The sequence below is a fragment of the Geotrypetes seraphini genome, chromosome 3, assembly GCF_902459505.1.
Source record: "Geotrypetes seraphini chromosome 3, aGeoSer1.1, whole genome shotgun sequence".
Lineage (NCBI taxonomy): Eukaryota > Metazoa > Chordata > Amphibia > Gymnophiona > Dermophiidae > Geotrypetes > Geotrypetes seraphini.
In genome coordinates, this window is record NC_047086.1 from 361,643,669 (window position 1) to 361,660,036 (window position 16,368).

A 16,368-nucleotide genomic window follows, 5' to 3' on the forward strand; every position below is an offset into this window, starting at 1 on the left:
ACCAGATAGTCTTCTTTTGCCTGCTTTCCGAAATGTTTGTAGGCAATAAATGCTTCTTTTTTTCTCTTTAATGAGGTTTGAAATTTTGGTGCTGAACCACTGGGGTTTTTTGTTTCTCCGGCGCTTGCTAACTGTTTTTATGTAGCGGTTTGTAGCTTCATGCAGGGTGGATTTCAGAGTTGACCACATAGTCTCCACATTGTCAGTTTCTGCTTGGTTATACAGCTCCCGATGGACAAATCTCCCATGTGGTCGAAGTCTGTGCCTCTAAAGTTGAGGACCCTCGTCGCTGTGTTTGATCTAGAGAAGCCTTTCTTGAGGTTGAGCCATACCATGTTATGGTATCTCCTACTGAAACCTCCGAGACGCTGTCTCCGTTGGTGAGTACCAGGTCCAAGATTGCTTGGTCCATGGTGGGCTCTAATACCATTTGTTTGAGTCGTGCACCCTTTATGGAGGTTAATATTCTTCTGCTGCCACATGAAGTTGCGGAGAGTGTGTTCCAATCTGCATCGGGCATGTTGAAGTCCCCTATCAGTAATGTCTCCACGCAAAGTGATGTTCTCTATATCTTCGATCAGTACTATATCTTTGTCTTCCTGTTGCCTTGGAGGTCTATATACCACACCAAGGTATAGGCATTTTTCATTCCCTCTGGCCAGGTTCACCCAGAGGGATTTCCCGGTGTATTTAACATCTGTGATTCTGGTAGTTTTGATGTTTTCCTTAGTATATAGTGCTACCCCTCCTCCTAGCTTGCCCTCTCTGTCACGACGAAGTAGGTTGTAGCCTGGTATATCCCACCCATGCAAGTCCATGAACCAGGTCTCGGATATCGCTATCACGTCTAGGTCGGCGTTCATTATCTCAGTCTCCAATTCCAGAATTTTGTTGCCCAAGCTGTGTGCATTGACATACATAGCCCTCCATACCTGTGAAGAGATTTCCTTTCGAGTTAGTGTGGCTCCTAAATTATTGTGTGTAGTATGGGTACTTACCTTAGACTCAGAAGTGTGGGTGTGACTCGCCTCCTCAGGGTGGTTCCTTACTTCTCTGGAATATGAGTATGTACCTTCCCCCAACTTACCTAGTTTAAAGCCCTACGAAGTAGGCGGGCTAGTCGATGTCCGAAAACGTTTTTACCTCTCTTGGTCAGGTGGAATCCGCCAGGTACCTGTAGTCCTTGGAGTACCTCTCCATGGTCTAGGAATCCAAAGTTCATCTCTGTGCACCATTCGCGAAGCCACTCGTTGGTCATTCGGATACGCTCTTCCCTGGCTCTGCCTTTGCCTCTTACTGGGAGAATCGATGAGAAGACCACCTGTGCTCCTATCTGCTTCAGCTTCTTACCCAGGGCTCTGAAGTCTTTGGGAATGCTGTCTGAGGTGCTCCTGGCAGTGTCGTTCGTACCTATAAGGATGAGAAACATGGGGAAATGGTCATTAGGCTTTAGAAGTTTGTCTAGACAGGTGGTAACATCCTGGATCCTGGCTCCAGGGAGACAGCAGACCTCCCTTGACTGCAAATCCGGTCTGCAAATTGGTCCCTCGGTGCCCCTTAGATGAGTTGTATTTAGATGCAGTATGCATTTGAATACAATCTGAACTCAAGATTGTCTGCTTTTTTTTTTTCTCTTACTTGTACAAAGTTCTCGTTATTATTTAATATAATTCAGAATGTAAACCGATTCCTTGGGCCAGAGCCGTCTGCATCAGCTGCAGGATGCTCTGCTTTAGTGCTGGAGCCCCCAGTGGGACCCGTTACATGCCCCCTTGCCCTGGATAACTGTAGCATAGAACAGTCTTGCATGGTGGTTGTGATCCCTCTTGCTATCCAGGGGCCTTCCACTCCGTATTTAGGATTGGGTGATTCTGTTTAAGGCATCAAATCTCAAAGGCTGGGGAGCAGTGTGTCATCATCCCTATTCAGGGTCAGTGGGCTCCCTCGGAGTACAAGTGGTCCATGAATCACTTGGAGCTTCGGGCAATTCGGCTGGCTTGTCTCCACTTCGAGAGTTGTCTCAAGTCATTGAGCCATCCGTGTCTTCTCAGACAATGCCATGGCGGTGGCTTATGTCAATCGGCAGGGGGGCACGAGTAGTCCCTCCCTGAGCGTGGAGGCTCAGCTTCTCTTCTGGTAGGTGGAGAGACACCTTGTAGCGCTGTCAGCAGCGCATATGGCTGGAGTGGACAACGTTCAAACGGATTTTGTCAGTCTCTGGATCCCGGAGAGTGGTCTTTGTCTTGGAGAGTGTTCAATTTCATAGTAGATCAGTGGGGGCATTCCACGTTCAATCTCATGAAAGCAGATTGGTTATTCAGTCGCTGTTGCGAGTCTCACAGTGAAGGCCTGGGCATTCTGGTTGAGCCCTGGCCATGGGAAGGTCTCCTATATATCTTCCCTCCGTGGCCCACGATAGGGCAGATATATAGTTGAGACAGATAGTGGCCCACAGAGTTCTGATGATCCTGGTCACACCCGATTGGCAGCTGCGTTATGCAAATTTGATTTGGCTCCAGCAGGATCGGGGACTCTGGCTACCTTGTCATTCTCGCTTACTCATGCAGGGATTGCGATGCAGGATCCGGTCCACTTTGGTCTTACAGCTTGGCTCTTGATTGCCACGTTACTACACAGCAAAATGAAATCCACAGTGGCTGCTTATGTGAAGGCTTGGAGATGTTATCAGACCTAGTGAGGCCTGCGACAGGTGGATCTGTCTGTTCTGTCGGTCCCTCAGGTCCTCGAGTTCCTGCAGGATGGCCTGAAGAAGGAACATAAGAACATAAAAATTGCCGCTGCTGGGTCAGACCAGTGGTCCATCATGTCCAGCAGTCTGCTCATTCGGGCCCTCTAGTCAAAGACCAGCGCCCTAACTGAGACTAGCCCTACCAGCGTAAGTCCTTGTTCACCAGGAACTTGTCTAACTTTGTCTTGAATCCTTGGAGAGTGTTTTCCTCTATGACTGACTCCGGAAGAGCATTCCAGTTTTCTACCACTCTCTGGGTGAAGAAGAACTTCCTTATGTTTGTATGGAATCTATCCCCTTTCAACTTTAGAGAGTGTCCTCTCGTTCTCCCTACCTTGGAGAGGGTGAACAATATGTCTTTATCTGCTAAGTCTATCCCCTTCAGTACCTTGAATGTTTTGCTCATGTCCCCTCTCAATCTCCTCTGTTCAAGGGAGAAGAGGCCCAGTTTCTCTAATCTCTCGCTGTACTGCAGCTCCTCCAACCCCTTGACCATCTTAGTGGCTCTTCTCTAGACCATTTCGAGTAGTACCGTGTCCTTCATGTACAGCGACCAGTGCTGTATGCAGTACTCCAGGTGAGGATGCACCATGGCCCGGTACAGCGGCATGATAACCTTCTCTGATTTATTTGTGATCCCCTTCTTTATCATTCCTAGCATTCTGTTTGCCCTTTTCGCTGCCGTCGCACATTATGTGGACGGCTTCATCGACTTGTCGATCAAAACGCCCAAGTCCCTTTCCTGGGAGGTCTCTCCAAGTACCGCCCCAGACATCCTGTATTCGTGCATGAGATTTTTGATACCGACATGCATCACTTTACATTTATCCACGTTGAACCTCATCTGCCTTGTCGATGCCCATTCCTTGAGCCTGATTATGTCATGTTGCAGATCTTCGCAATCCCCGTGTGTCTTCACTACTCTGAATAGCTTCGTATCCGCAAATTTAATCACCTCACTCGTCGTACCTATGTCCAGATTGTTTATAAAGTTGTTGAAGAGCACGAGTCCAAGCACAGAGCCCTGCGGTACCCCACTGGTAGCTTCTCTCTCGGTGCAGATTGCATGTCTTGAGTATGGGTCCTCCTTCTCTGAGGGGCTCGTTGGCAGCTCATCCAGACGTGAGAGATTTGGATGGCAGGGAAGCCTGAGAGTCTCATCCTTCTGCAGATGTACTAAGTTTGCATACCACAATCACCTTGGCTAATCTGGAGCTACCAGGATCACTCAACCTGAGTGCGTTCTCACTATCAAAGCACTCTGCCTGCCATTGCCCTTGCAGTGGACATCCCTTGCAGTGAGCTTCCCTGCTGAATAGATTGACATCCAGGATAATAAACCCCCCCAAATATTTTATACTCTAGCAGAACAGACAGGCTTCCTACTCCTCGCTTGTAGAAAGTGAGGTGGTGGAGATATCCTAGAGTGATGGGAGGTGGAATATGAAAACAAAACAGTGGGCTCTCTACAATCCTTGTGGCAAATGAGGGTTTAATTCAAGACTACCATTCCTGTTGCTTAAGAAAAATAGATTGATTATTTATCTTCTCTATTCTAAACTACTTGAAAATATAAACAGAACGTATTGTTGTCCTTTCTTATCCACCTCCTCCATCAGTGCACAGCTCATCCAGTGGCATCCTGGAGGGCATTGGTTAAGCTATGGAAAGACAGCTCCCCCCCCCCAGAATGACCCCTTAGACTGTAGTGGTTGAACAAAACCTCAGACATATTTGTGACAGAGATTCTTCTCTCACAGATCAAGAGCTGAAAACCTAGCTTCCAAAAGATTTGATCACTACCATGACAATCTGGGGAATTGGCTATTTTGAATGTATTGTATATAGGTAGCTCGGGATTATTGAGAGAAAAGGGGGGGCTAATAGTTAAATTAGAAAACATTTACTATTGTGTTCAAATACTGTTAGTATGCCATTGCATCTTGTACTGTTGGATATTGAGTGGAATAATTAAGGAACAATCCTTTTGATGTGATATTTTAACATTTTAATTTTTGCCTATAATTACTTATGCTAAATGGTTCTATGTTCGCTTTGCTTTTTAAGAAAACTATTTTTAATTCTCTTTGATTTCCACTCTCCCATCTGTGGTGGTGGTACCTCCTTTTAGTTCAGAGTAGACCAAAGATTGAAACCAGTAATCGGTGTGTTTTATATCTTTTTAGGTTCATTATGGTGCCAAGTGGCAACTTGGGTGTGTTTGACCCTACAGAGATTCACAATCGAGGGCAACTGAAGGCCCACATGAAAGAGGCCATGATCAAGCTGGGGTTTCACCTGCTCTGCTTCTTTATCTATCTTTACAGGTCAGTGCCAAACACCTAAGCTATATCCTGAAACTCTTTGGGCCCAAAATTCAAAGCAATTTAAGCAGGCAGGAAATGCTCTTGCCTGCTTAAATTGCCTACTGCTGAATATCATCTCTGACAGACCCCCCAAAAAAGGTATCGGCTGCAACCCACACAAAAAAGTGTCCCTATCCTTCTGAGCTCCCCTCCGCCTCCCACCTTTGAGACCTGTTTGACCTCCCCGGTGGGACCAGCAGGGTGTTGAGGGCAAGAGCAAAAAACCCCTTACAGTCCTGCCCCTAGCACCAACAGCTTCAAAATGGCTGCCATGCTGCAAGAGGTCACAGCAGCCACTTTGAAGAAGCTGCTTTTAGGAGTTGGAGCAAGGGGGTTTCGCTCCTTCCCCTGATGCCCTGCTGAACCACCAAGGAGGTCAGGTAGGCCCTGGGGGGGGGGGGTGTCTTATCATTGCCAAGACGTGGGGGGTGGATGCTAACTCGTAGGGAGGGGTTGTGATGGGAGCTTTCATGGCACATTGGGGGTCCAGGGGAGCCTTACAAACTACAGGAGGGGAGATAGAGGGAAGGTGCACTTTTTTTATGTGGGTCCCAGCCCAATATGTGGGCCCTGACTGACTAATTGTCTTATTTGGCCTCCAACTGAATATTAGCAGGACCCGCATAAGCTCCAGGCAGCCAGCAAACAAAATGTTAGCTCCCAGTATTCAGTGCCAATTCTCGAATATCAGGGGTTAATCTAGCTAGCAATAATCAGCATTTAAAACAGTGCTGACTGCTGCCAGCTGAATTTCATGGGGAGGGGTGTCTTTAATATGTTTGAGGTTGGGAGATTTGTCTTGTGCAACCCGAATACCTTGGTGAAGAGGGCCATAGTGGGGCTAGGTAGAGCTGGAAGCATAAACCTTTAAAGAGACTTACATACATTTTTTGTTTCATGTGTATTAAGCTGCACATGTAAATGAGTTTTAATGGTATAAGTATGTACACAACTGTCTTGTTCCTGTCTCTCAGCAGCAATCATCTCATAACACACCTTCTCACCTTCCATCTCAACCTGTCCATTTCAAGTCCACATACAGATTTCTAAAATACTTTTGAGGCACCACAGCTTCTCCACATCATCTTTTCACTTGTTCCTTCAACCAGCAACTCTACTTTCTCAAACCGCTTCATTAGAGCCTTGCATGGTTCTGGCAGAATCAATGCTTCTTATCAATTGTCACTCATTCACACAAGGACTACTGCCTTCACCAATAGCCACTTTTGACCTCTCCCTTCTTAGAGTATGCCAAGCCTACTAGAATTCTTTTTGTTTCGTTCGTTCGTACTTTCATTCAGTTCATTCGTTCGTTCGTTCTTTCTTTCTTTCTCTCTCTTGAGAACTTTTTGAAAAACAGAGGACTACCCATCTAGAACCCAATGGGCATACATAATTGCAATAATCTACAACACATGGGGCAGAGTAAAACAGACAACACAATAAGACAACATACATGAATGATAACTTGCATAAAGACAGTTCACATATAGGTCTTTACTTTACATTTAAGTGTCAGGTTCATGGTTGAGTCATTGGAAGAAGAGGGTTTTTACTGCCTTCCTGAAGGCTAACCGTAGACCTGATCTGCATGGGCAGTGAGTTCCTTATCCTGGGGAAGAAGTGGGTATAGGAGTGCTTGTGTGCTGTTTCCAGTAAGAGAGATCTTCCGAGGGGATGCAGAGCCATATCTTAGTTTTTGAGCGCAGGGAGCAGTTTGTCATGTACCCTACCCTGTGTTTTCTATCTGATAACCAATTCCTAATCCACAACTGAACTTTGCCTCCTATCCCATGACTCTTTAATTTTCTCAGGAGGGGGGCGTGGCTTGGAGCGCGCACGATATGGCAGCCTAACTGCAGCGCTCCCGTATCCAGGCAACAAACGGAACAAAAATAAAACTTCTACTTTTTCAAATCGCAAAAAAAAATACATAAAACAACGTCGGAGATGGCGAATATAAAGCAGGGGAAAGCTGAAAAACCTTCAACATCGGGAATATCAGCAAAAAGAACAAAAGTAACTCCCCTGTCACCATCGAGTGTGCCGTTCCCGATGGAGACTGAAGAACTCACTGAAAAGGCTGACATAATGACTGAACTGTTTAAAATAAAACTGATGCTGACTGAAAACTCCAATAAAATATCTGAAGTAAAAGAAGAGCTTCTTAACATGAAACAAGAAATCCAAACTGAGAGACTGAGAATGACAGTGCTGGAAGAAAAAGTGGAGAGGTTTGAATCTTTCACACAGGAATATGACAAAGATAAAAAAGAAATAGCAGCTTTAAAAAATCAAATGGTGGACATGGAAAACCGAGGAAAAAGAAAGAACATAAGAATTTTGGGGCTGGCTGAAAATATTGAAGGAGGAGACCCGGTACAATTCTTGGAAAATCTGTTACCTAAACTGCTTCAGCTCAATTCAAAATGGCCGTTAGAAATTGAAAGAGCCCACAGAATCCCCACAAGAAAGCCAGTAAATCAGGCTGCTCCAAGACCTTTGATATTCAAGGTTTTAAGGTATCAACAAGCTCAAGAAATATTAAAATTGGCAAAAGCAAATAAAAACTTGAACTATAAAGGATCAAAACTGATTTTAGTTCCGGATTTTGCTAAATATACAGCAAACATAAGAAAACAATTCCTTACATACAGACAGCAGCTGAAAGAAAAAGGATACATATATGGACTATATTATCCATCTACTATGAGAGTATCCAGTGGAAATAAATCCATATATTTTCAAGACCCGGCAAAACTGAAAGAATTTCTGACACAAAAAGAACCTATGTTTACATAAGAAACAATTCAGCTGAAGAAAGAAGAAAGAAGATGGAAAAAAGGGAAAATAAAGAAGATTATTAAAAAAAAAAAAAGATATAAGAAATGTTACTAACTGGAAATATAATTTATATTTATTGATATAGTGGATGCAATATTATAATATTATTTTATTAAATTAATTATTAATAAAACATTAGCATCCACAATCATTAATAAAATTAAAAAAAAAATAAAATAAAATATATATAAAAAAAAAAAAATTTTATATAAATTACTTGTTTTAATCAAAATAGAAAATTTATTCAATCATATAGCATATTAACTTATTATGAATAAGGAATATTGAAATGATTTACAATGAAATTATCATTAAAATATTGATAGGAAAAATTTATTATTGATATATCGAGAATAAGATTTAAAAATGAAATATATTAATTTATTATAAAAACAATAATTTAATTCTGTATAAGAAAATTATAATTTTATGAAATATATACAAGAAAATAATTTGATTATTGACAGAATTAATTAATAAAATATATATCTAAAAAAAAAAAAAATTTTTATTTGATTCAATTATTCAGTCATATTAACTTATTATGAAAAATAAGAAAATAAGTAATTGAATGGTAGATAATTAATAAAATATGAATTTATTATAAAACTTATTTATTGACATAAAATGTATATTTTATTTAACTAATTATTCAAATTAATTTTTTATGAAGATGATCTATGAAAATGATTGAATTGCATTATTATTAATATAAATATTCATATATTTTTATAAAAATGAATATATTCAATTTATATGAAGATCTATAGATATATATAGAGAAATAGAGATATATTGTAATATGTTTATTTATTAAGAATATAATATTACATGTATGCATGATATTGAATTTGAATTTAATTTTATGAATCAAATATATATAATTCTCAGTAAATTTATAAAATATTATAGATTAAATGGATATAATTTTCAATTATATAAGAGTGGAAGTATAAAGAATGTATTGAATTTAGAAATATGTTTTTTAAATAATATAATGAATTATTAGTTGCCTGGAGATGGAGATGTAGGTTTTGCATGACCAATGCGTGTTCCAAATCAGAATATGATAATGGGAGGGAGGGGAGGGAAAATAATGGGTGGGATAGGATATGAATTTTTAATGAATGTGCTAGGAAATAATCTTGTAAACTATCATAGAATATTGGATAAACATAACTATTAATTAGATGGATATAAAAATGTATTCGCTGAATGTCAATGGTTTAAATCATCCTATTAAGAAGAAGAAATTATTATCGTTCCTTAAAAATCAAAATGCGGACATTTATTTTATTCAAGAGACCCATCTTTCGGAAATTGAATCAAAAAAATTATCTGGAGGATGGATTTCTAAATGTTTATTTGCACCGGCTTTAAAGAAAAAAGCTGGAGTGGCTGTTCTAATAAACAAAAAATGTAATGCAGATTTTAAATTAATTAATTATGATCCCTTAGGTAGATGGGTACATATCGAGATGGTTCTGGGAAATACAACCCTGAATTTATTCAATTTATATGCTCCTAATACGAATCAAATGGAGTTTTTTAAACAAATTCAACAATTGCTCTTACCACTGGCTACATCTAATTTAATAGTAGCAGGGGATTTCAATGCTGTAATGGATCCGATTTTGGATAAAAAACCAAGTAAAGTTATGAAATCATTAGGCTTAGATAATTTGATAATATCTTGTGATTTAGTAGATATATGGCGAATTCTTCATTTTAATGATCAGGAATTTTCTTTTTGTTCTCAGGTCCATAAATCTTTTTCACGAATTGATTATATATTTGTTTCTAATAATATAGCGCAGCGTATCTTAAAAGCAGTAATTGATCCCATTATAATTTCAGATCATGCTGGTGTGTGGATTAATCTTCAAAATTATGATGTTGAAAATTTTGATTTAATTTGGAGATTTAATAATGATTTATTAGCGGATTCAAAATTTCTTGAAGATTTTAAAATAAAAATGCAAGAATTCTTTCAATTTAATGAATCAGATGATATTAATGCTGAGATCTTATGGGATGCTTTTAAAGCAACTATGAGAGGAAATATTATTTCATATTCAACATTTATTAACAAACAAAAAAAAAAACAATTTCTTGAGATGGGAAAGCAAATTAAATTATTAGAAAATAAATTAATTGAGAAATGGGAAAATAATACATTACAAGAATTATTAAAATTAAAAGTTAAATATAATGAGATTTCTTCTCAAATTGTGAGGAAAGACATTTTCAACAAACAAGTACAATTTTATGGAAATTCAAATAAAGCAGGAAAATTATTAGCAAACTTTCTAAAAGCAAAAAAAAGAAAATCTAAGATTATTGCAATTAAAGATACACAAGGTAACACACATACCAACACAAAAGATATTATAACACAATTTCTTGATTTTTACAAAGAATTATATACTTCCAATTCTTATAAAAATAAAGAACAAGACGGGTTAAATTTTTTAAATTCATATATTGGACCAAATATTCCAGATCATATAAAAGGAAGTTTAGAAGAACCTATATCTTTAAAAGAAATAGAAACAGCATTGAGGTCTCTTAGAGTTGGATCCGCTCCAGGTGGAGATGGGTATACTGTTGAATTTTATAAATTTTTCCAAAATATCATATTACCACATCTGTTAAATTTGTATCAATATCAAATAAAGAATGAAAATATTTCTGGTACTATGGCAGAATCAATAATTATAGTCTTACCAAAACCAAACAAAGATCCTACTCTGGTTTCAAATTACAGGCCTATTTCATTATTGAATGTGGATAACAAACTAATGGCTAAAGTATTAGCATTAAGATTGGCAAAAGCTCTCCCTTTCATTATTGATGTACATCAAACAGGATTTATTGCTAAAAGACATTCATCAAATAATACTAGATTAGCATTCCACTCATTAAATTTAGCAAAAAATATAAATGATCCAGTTTTTTTAATATCTTTAGATGCAGAAAAAGCCTTTGACAGAGTGGAATGGAATTTTATATACCAAGCTTTACAATGGTTTGGCATAGGATCCGGTTTTATTAAAATGATTCAGACATTGTATAGCTCTCCTGGAGCAAGATTATATATTAACAATAATTTATCAAATAGATTTAACTTGCATAGGGGAGTTAGACAAGGATGCCCTCTGTCTCCTTTACTTTTTGATATTGTCCTAGAACCTTTATTAATTGCAATAAACAAAACTAAGGAGATAAAGGGAATATCATTTACCAGTTTTGAATTTAAATTATCTGCATATTCAGATGATATATTATTATATTTAAGAGAACCGGAAACTACTATTCCATGTATACTTAATTTAATAGAAAAATATGGTACTTTTTCTGGATATAAAATTAATTGGAACAAATCTGAAATTCTCCCAATAAATGTTCATTGTACCAAAGGATTATTTGAAACATATTCATTTATTTGGAAAGAAGATGGTATAAAATACTTAGGAATTATGATTAAAAATACAATTGAAGACACAGTCAAAGAGAATGAAAAACTTTTATTGAAAAAAATAACAGAAATGTGTGAGCAATGGAATCCATTACATCTTTCTTGGTGGGGAAGAATTCAAACAATTAAAATGATGATATTGCCTGTGGTTTGTTACCAAATGAGTATGATTCCAATATTTTTTCAGGGGTCGTTTTATAAAAAACTTAACAATGTTCTTACAAAATTTGTTTGGTGTGGGAAAAGACCAAGAATCGCTTTAGTATCATTACAAAGACCAATTGTGGAAGGGGGGGTAAATTTTCCAAATTTTTATAGGTATCATCAAGCCTATATCTTAAGACAGGGTATGTATTGGATCCTCCCAGACCTTTTAGAAAATGTACCTGATTGGCTATATTTAGAATGGCGGCTCCTATTCCCTTTATATCCAGAACAGTTAATAACTATAACAATGCCTAAAAGATACAAAGATCACAGAATTTTATTTGACACTTGGAAAACATTGAGATATATTAGTAATCTATCACCAGAACCTATTGCTAAATCTCTAAATCAATCAATATGGATAAACTCCAGGATCAGAATTGGCGGATTTAAAATCGTCTGGAAGCAATGGATAAATGCAGGAATAAGAACATTAAATGATGTCATATCAGAAGGATCACTGCTTAGTTTTTCACAATTGCAAAATAAATTTGGATTAAATAAAACACATTATTTTAAATGGATGCAATTGAAGCAGGCCATTCAGGTAGGGTTCCCTGAATGGAAAAATCTAAATAATCAATATAGTCTACAGGTTCTATGTTTCCAGACGGATTTTTTGGGTCACCAAGCCGCAAAATGGTACAAATTGATATACGGATTTTTAAATAAAAAAAAGAAAACAGGTCTTAGGGATATTTGGAGTATTGAGATTGGTCAGACAATTTCTGAATCTCAATGGCCACGATTTTGGTCCTGGAGATTAAGATCTACAAGGTCAGCATCTATGAATCAAACATGGTTATTCTTATTACATAGAGTATTCTGGACCCCAACGCGCCTGCAAAAAATAGATAGTACTAGATCTAATAGATGCTGGCATTGTAAATTGGAAATAGGAACGTTAGATCATTTAATCTTTTTCTGTCCCTATGTAAATGCATTTTGGAATTCAATTTGGCCCCAAATTAATAAGTTATTAGAGAATCACGTAGGACTCTCATATGACACCATATTATTTGGTACTGCAATGAGAACTAAGAGTCCGATTTCAGCAAATAATAATAAGCTATTACTAATACTAACAGGAGTCGCCATGCAACAAATTACTCAAAATTGGAAAGACTATACCAAATTGAATTATACATTTTGGTGGAATTCTGTTTGTCATATTTATAAAATGGAAAAAATATTAGCGTTACAACAGGGAAATCTTCTTAACTTCAAGAAAATTTGGCAACCATTGACAAAATATTCTAATGATTAGTTTCTTAGCACAATGATAAAAATTATATACGAATGGGGTGGGATTTGATTAATTAATGGAAATATATTATATAAAAAGGGAGTGGGAATTATATTTTATATGTTATTGTATAATCTTTATCATATTATATTTTAAATAATATGAATTAATAATGATAATATTATGGATATGTAATAATTAATATATATTGTATGATTTAAATATTGTAAGAATGGAAAATTTATAAATAAAAAATTAAAAAAAAAATAATTTTCTCAGGAGCCTCTCATGAGGAACTTTGTCAAAAGCTTTCTTAAAATCTAGATACACTATATCAACTGGCTCACCTTTATCCACATGTGTATTCACACCTTTTAAAGAAGTCAAGCAAATTGGTGAGGCAAGATCTCCCTCAGCTGATCCCATGCTGACTCAGTCTCATTAAATCATGTTTGTCTACGTGTTCCACAATTTATTTTTTATAATTGTTTCTACCATTTTGCTCAGTACTGAAGTCAGGCTTACTGGTATGTAATTTCCCAGATCTCTCCTGGAACACTTTTGAAAAATCGGCATAACATTGGCCACTCTCCAATCTTTAGGTACTACAGATGATTTTAGCGACAGGTTACAGATCACTAACAGCAAGTCAGCAATTTCATGTTTGAGTTCCTTTAGTACCCTGGGATGTGTAACATTTAGCAAAGGAGGAGAAAAAGAGAGAGGGAGAGCGCAGCGGGAAAAACCCAGAGAGAAGGGGAGTGGTCAAGGCTCCAGAGAGAGAAAAGGGGAGGGGGTAAACAAGAGAGATTAAGGCTTTTAACCTCTTACATTTATAAGTTTGAGATTTGTACTAAAAATAGAATCTATTGTTGTTAAGTACCCATATCTTTCTGTAAACTGTTTGAAACAATGGTAAATAAGGTGTGTGGGGCTTGAGAGACTGGAAAAGAAAGACAGAAAGTGCCTCTCATAGACTGGAGTTACTGTTAATTTCCAGTATCACTCTGACAATGGTTTCTGATGGACACTAACTATAGAACATGCAGCTGGGGCCATTATCTTCCCTAAGCATCAGACCTTAGTATATCTTAGCACATCTGTTGAACCTCAGGCCTGTGCCAAGGTCCTTTGTTACTTTTAAGCACTATTTTAGATGTAATTTAGGACTATCTACAGTGACATCACCAAGATCAGATATGATTGATATAATCTCTCATAGGCCTTTGCTGACATTAGTTAGGACAACAGAAAATGCAGGGCTGACACCATCCTCTCCAGAGAGTGGGGCAACAGTGACTGGCCCAAGAGAATGCACTCTGGCAGTGGTCACAGGGAGGTTTTGGTTTCAGCCGGCAATGCACATGAATTTTTGGCTGAAATTGAGGCATGAACGAACTTGAATTTTGGGCCGGTTTCAGTTCTTAAAATGAAACCAAAATTGTCTGCCTCTACTCTACACCAATGGTTTATGGACTTCTTTTAGGAACTTGTCCAAATATTTTTTAAACTTGGCTAAGCTAACTGCTTTTACCACAAGCTCTGGCAACAAGTTCCAAAGTTTAATTACACGATTTTGTTTTAAAATTTACTACTTAGTAGCTTCATTTTGTGCCCCTTAGTCCGTGAATTTTTGGAAAGAGTAAACAAGCAATCACCTCTAATCATCCCACTCTACTCCATTCCACTTAGTTTATAGACCTCTCTCACAATCTCTAAGCTGAAGATCCCTAACATCTTTAGCTTTTTCTCATCGAAAAGTCATCTCATTCGCTTTATCATTTTTGTTGCCCTTTTCTAATTTTGCTATATCTCTTTTGAGATGTGGTGACCAGAATTTCAAATAATATTTGAGGTGTGGTCATACCATGTAGCAATGCAAAGGCATAATATCCTCAGTCTTGTTCTCTGTTCCTTTCCTAATAGTCTATTTGATTTCTTAGCCACTGCAGCACACTGAGCAGAAGATTACAATGTATCATCAATGATCCTTTTCCTGGTTGGTGACTCCTAATGTGGAACCTTATATCATGTAGCTATAATTGAGGCTGCACTTCCCTAGATGCATTACTTTGCCTTTGCTCACATTAAATGTCATCTGCCATTTGGATGCCGACTCTCCCAGTCTCATAAGGTCTTCTTGCAATTTTTCACAATCCTCTTATAATTTAACAACTGAAAACTTTGTTGTCAGCAAATATGATCACCTTACTCATTATTCCTGTTTCCAGATTATTTATAAATATACTAAAAAGCAGTGGTAAGAGCACAGCACAGACTTCTGAGGAACCCCACTATGTACTTTTCTCCATTGAGAATGTTGATTATTTAATACTGCTCTCTTGTTTTGTTTTTTTGTTGTTTTATCTTTTAACCAATTATTAATCAACAAGGCTGCCTCCTAATTTTCTTAGGAGTTGTTCATTAGGTACTATGCCAAATAACCTCCTGAAAATCCAGATACGCAATGCCAACTAGCTTACCTATCTAAATGTATGTTCACCCCTTCAAAGAAATGTAACAAATTGATGAAGCAGGGTTCCCTTGGTGAAATCCATTTTAGCAGCAGATTATGATGCTTTCTAGCTGAACTGCATAAGATGTGAAATGAAATGCATATTTTTCAAGCAATTGTCAAAGGTCTGCCTAATTGGTACTCTGGAATGTTGTCATGTATCTCTTTTCTCTCTTTCCACAGTATGATCCTGGCATTAATAAATGACTGAGAACTTGCAAGGACATGAGTTTGCCAAGTACTGAGTCAGTGGTACAAAGATGCTCGGACAAGAGAGACCTTTAGATCATTGCTAGAACAGTGACATTATGCAGTATATATTTTTTTCCTTTTTAAATAAAAATGATTTTGGCTGTATTTTTAACATATAAAATATTTAAAAAGATATGAATGTTTCTTCTTTGTCTTCTCTCAGTCTCATTTATTATAGAATACAGTCACAAGATACCTTATTCCTTCACTAAAAATTAGAGCTGCATTATGTTGGATGTATTGCTCTTGAAACATCCTAAATAAAAAAAAAAAAAATTAGGGCTGCATTTCACTGACATTTGTAATCACGTTGTTTATTCTCCCCCACCCACACACCCAGCTCCTTGTAACTCTGATCAAGTAACTTAATCCTCCATTGTCCAGTGATAAGAAGTTGCAGTAAGAACAAAAACAAAACGTGATTAATCACAATTTTAATGTAAATGTAGCCCTAAAAAATTAAAGAATTAAAAATAATGGAAAGATAAGAAATACAAATTGAACAATTACAAATTAAAGAATCTAAAGCAGCATGCAGAATAGCTCTAAACAGCCTTAAAGCTTTCACGGCCTATGTCAGAAAAGCAAACCTAATAAAAAGGTTCCTTAAAGAAAAGGAATTGTTTAATGATCGGATTTGGAGATTGGTTTATAACCATCTCCAGAGTAAGTCCTGGTTACGATGGAATGACATTAAAAGAAAACTCAGTG

The 16,368-nt window shown here is 37.4% G+C and overlaps 1 protein-coding gene across 1 annotated transcript in view; it reads left to right on the plus strand.

The window, feature by feature from the left end:
- The window catches only part of CNIH4 (cornichon family AMPA receptor auxiliary protein 4), a 47,278-nt gene extending 31,477 nt beyond the window's left edge, over positions 1-15,801 (plus strand). Inside the window, exons 4-5 of the mRNA XM_033936128.1 lie at positions 4,936-5,076; positions 15,589-15,801. Of these exons, the coding sequence (XP_033792019.1) occupies positions 4,936-5,076; positions 15,589-15,616 (169 nt within the window). The 3' untranslated portion in view covers positions 15,617-15,801. The remainder of the gene's footprint in view (positions 1-4,935; positions 5,077-15,588) is intronic.
- Positions 15,802-16,368: the final 567 nt, after the last annotated feature.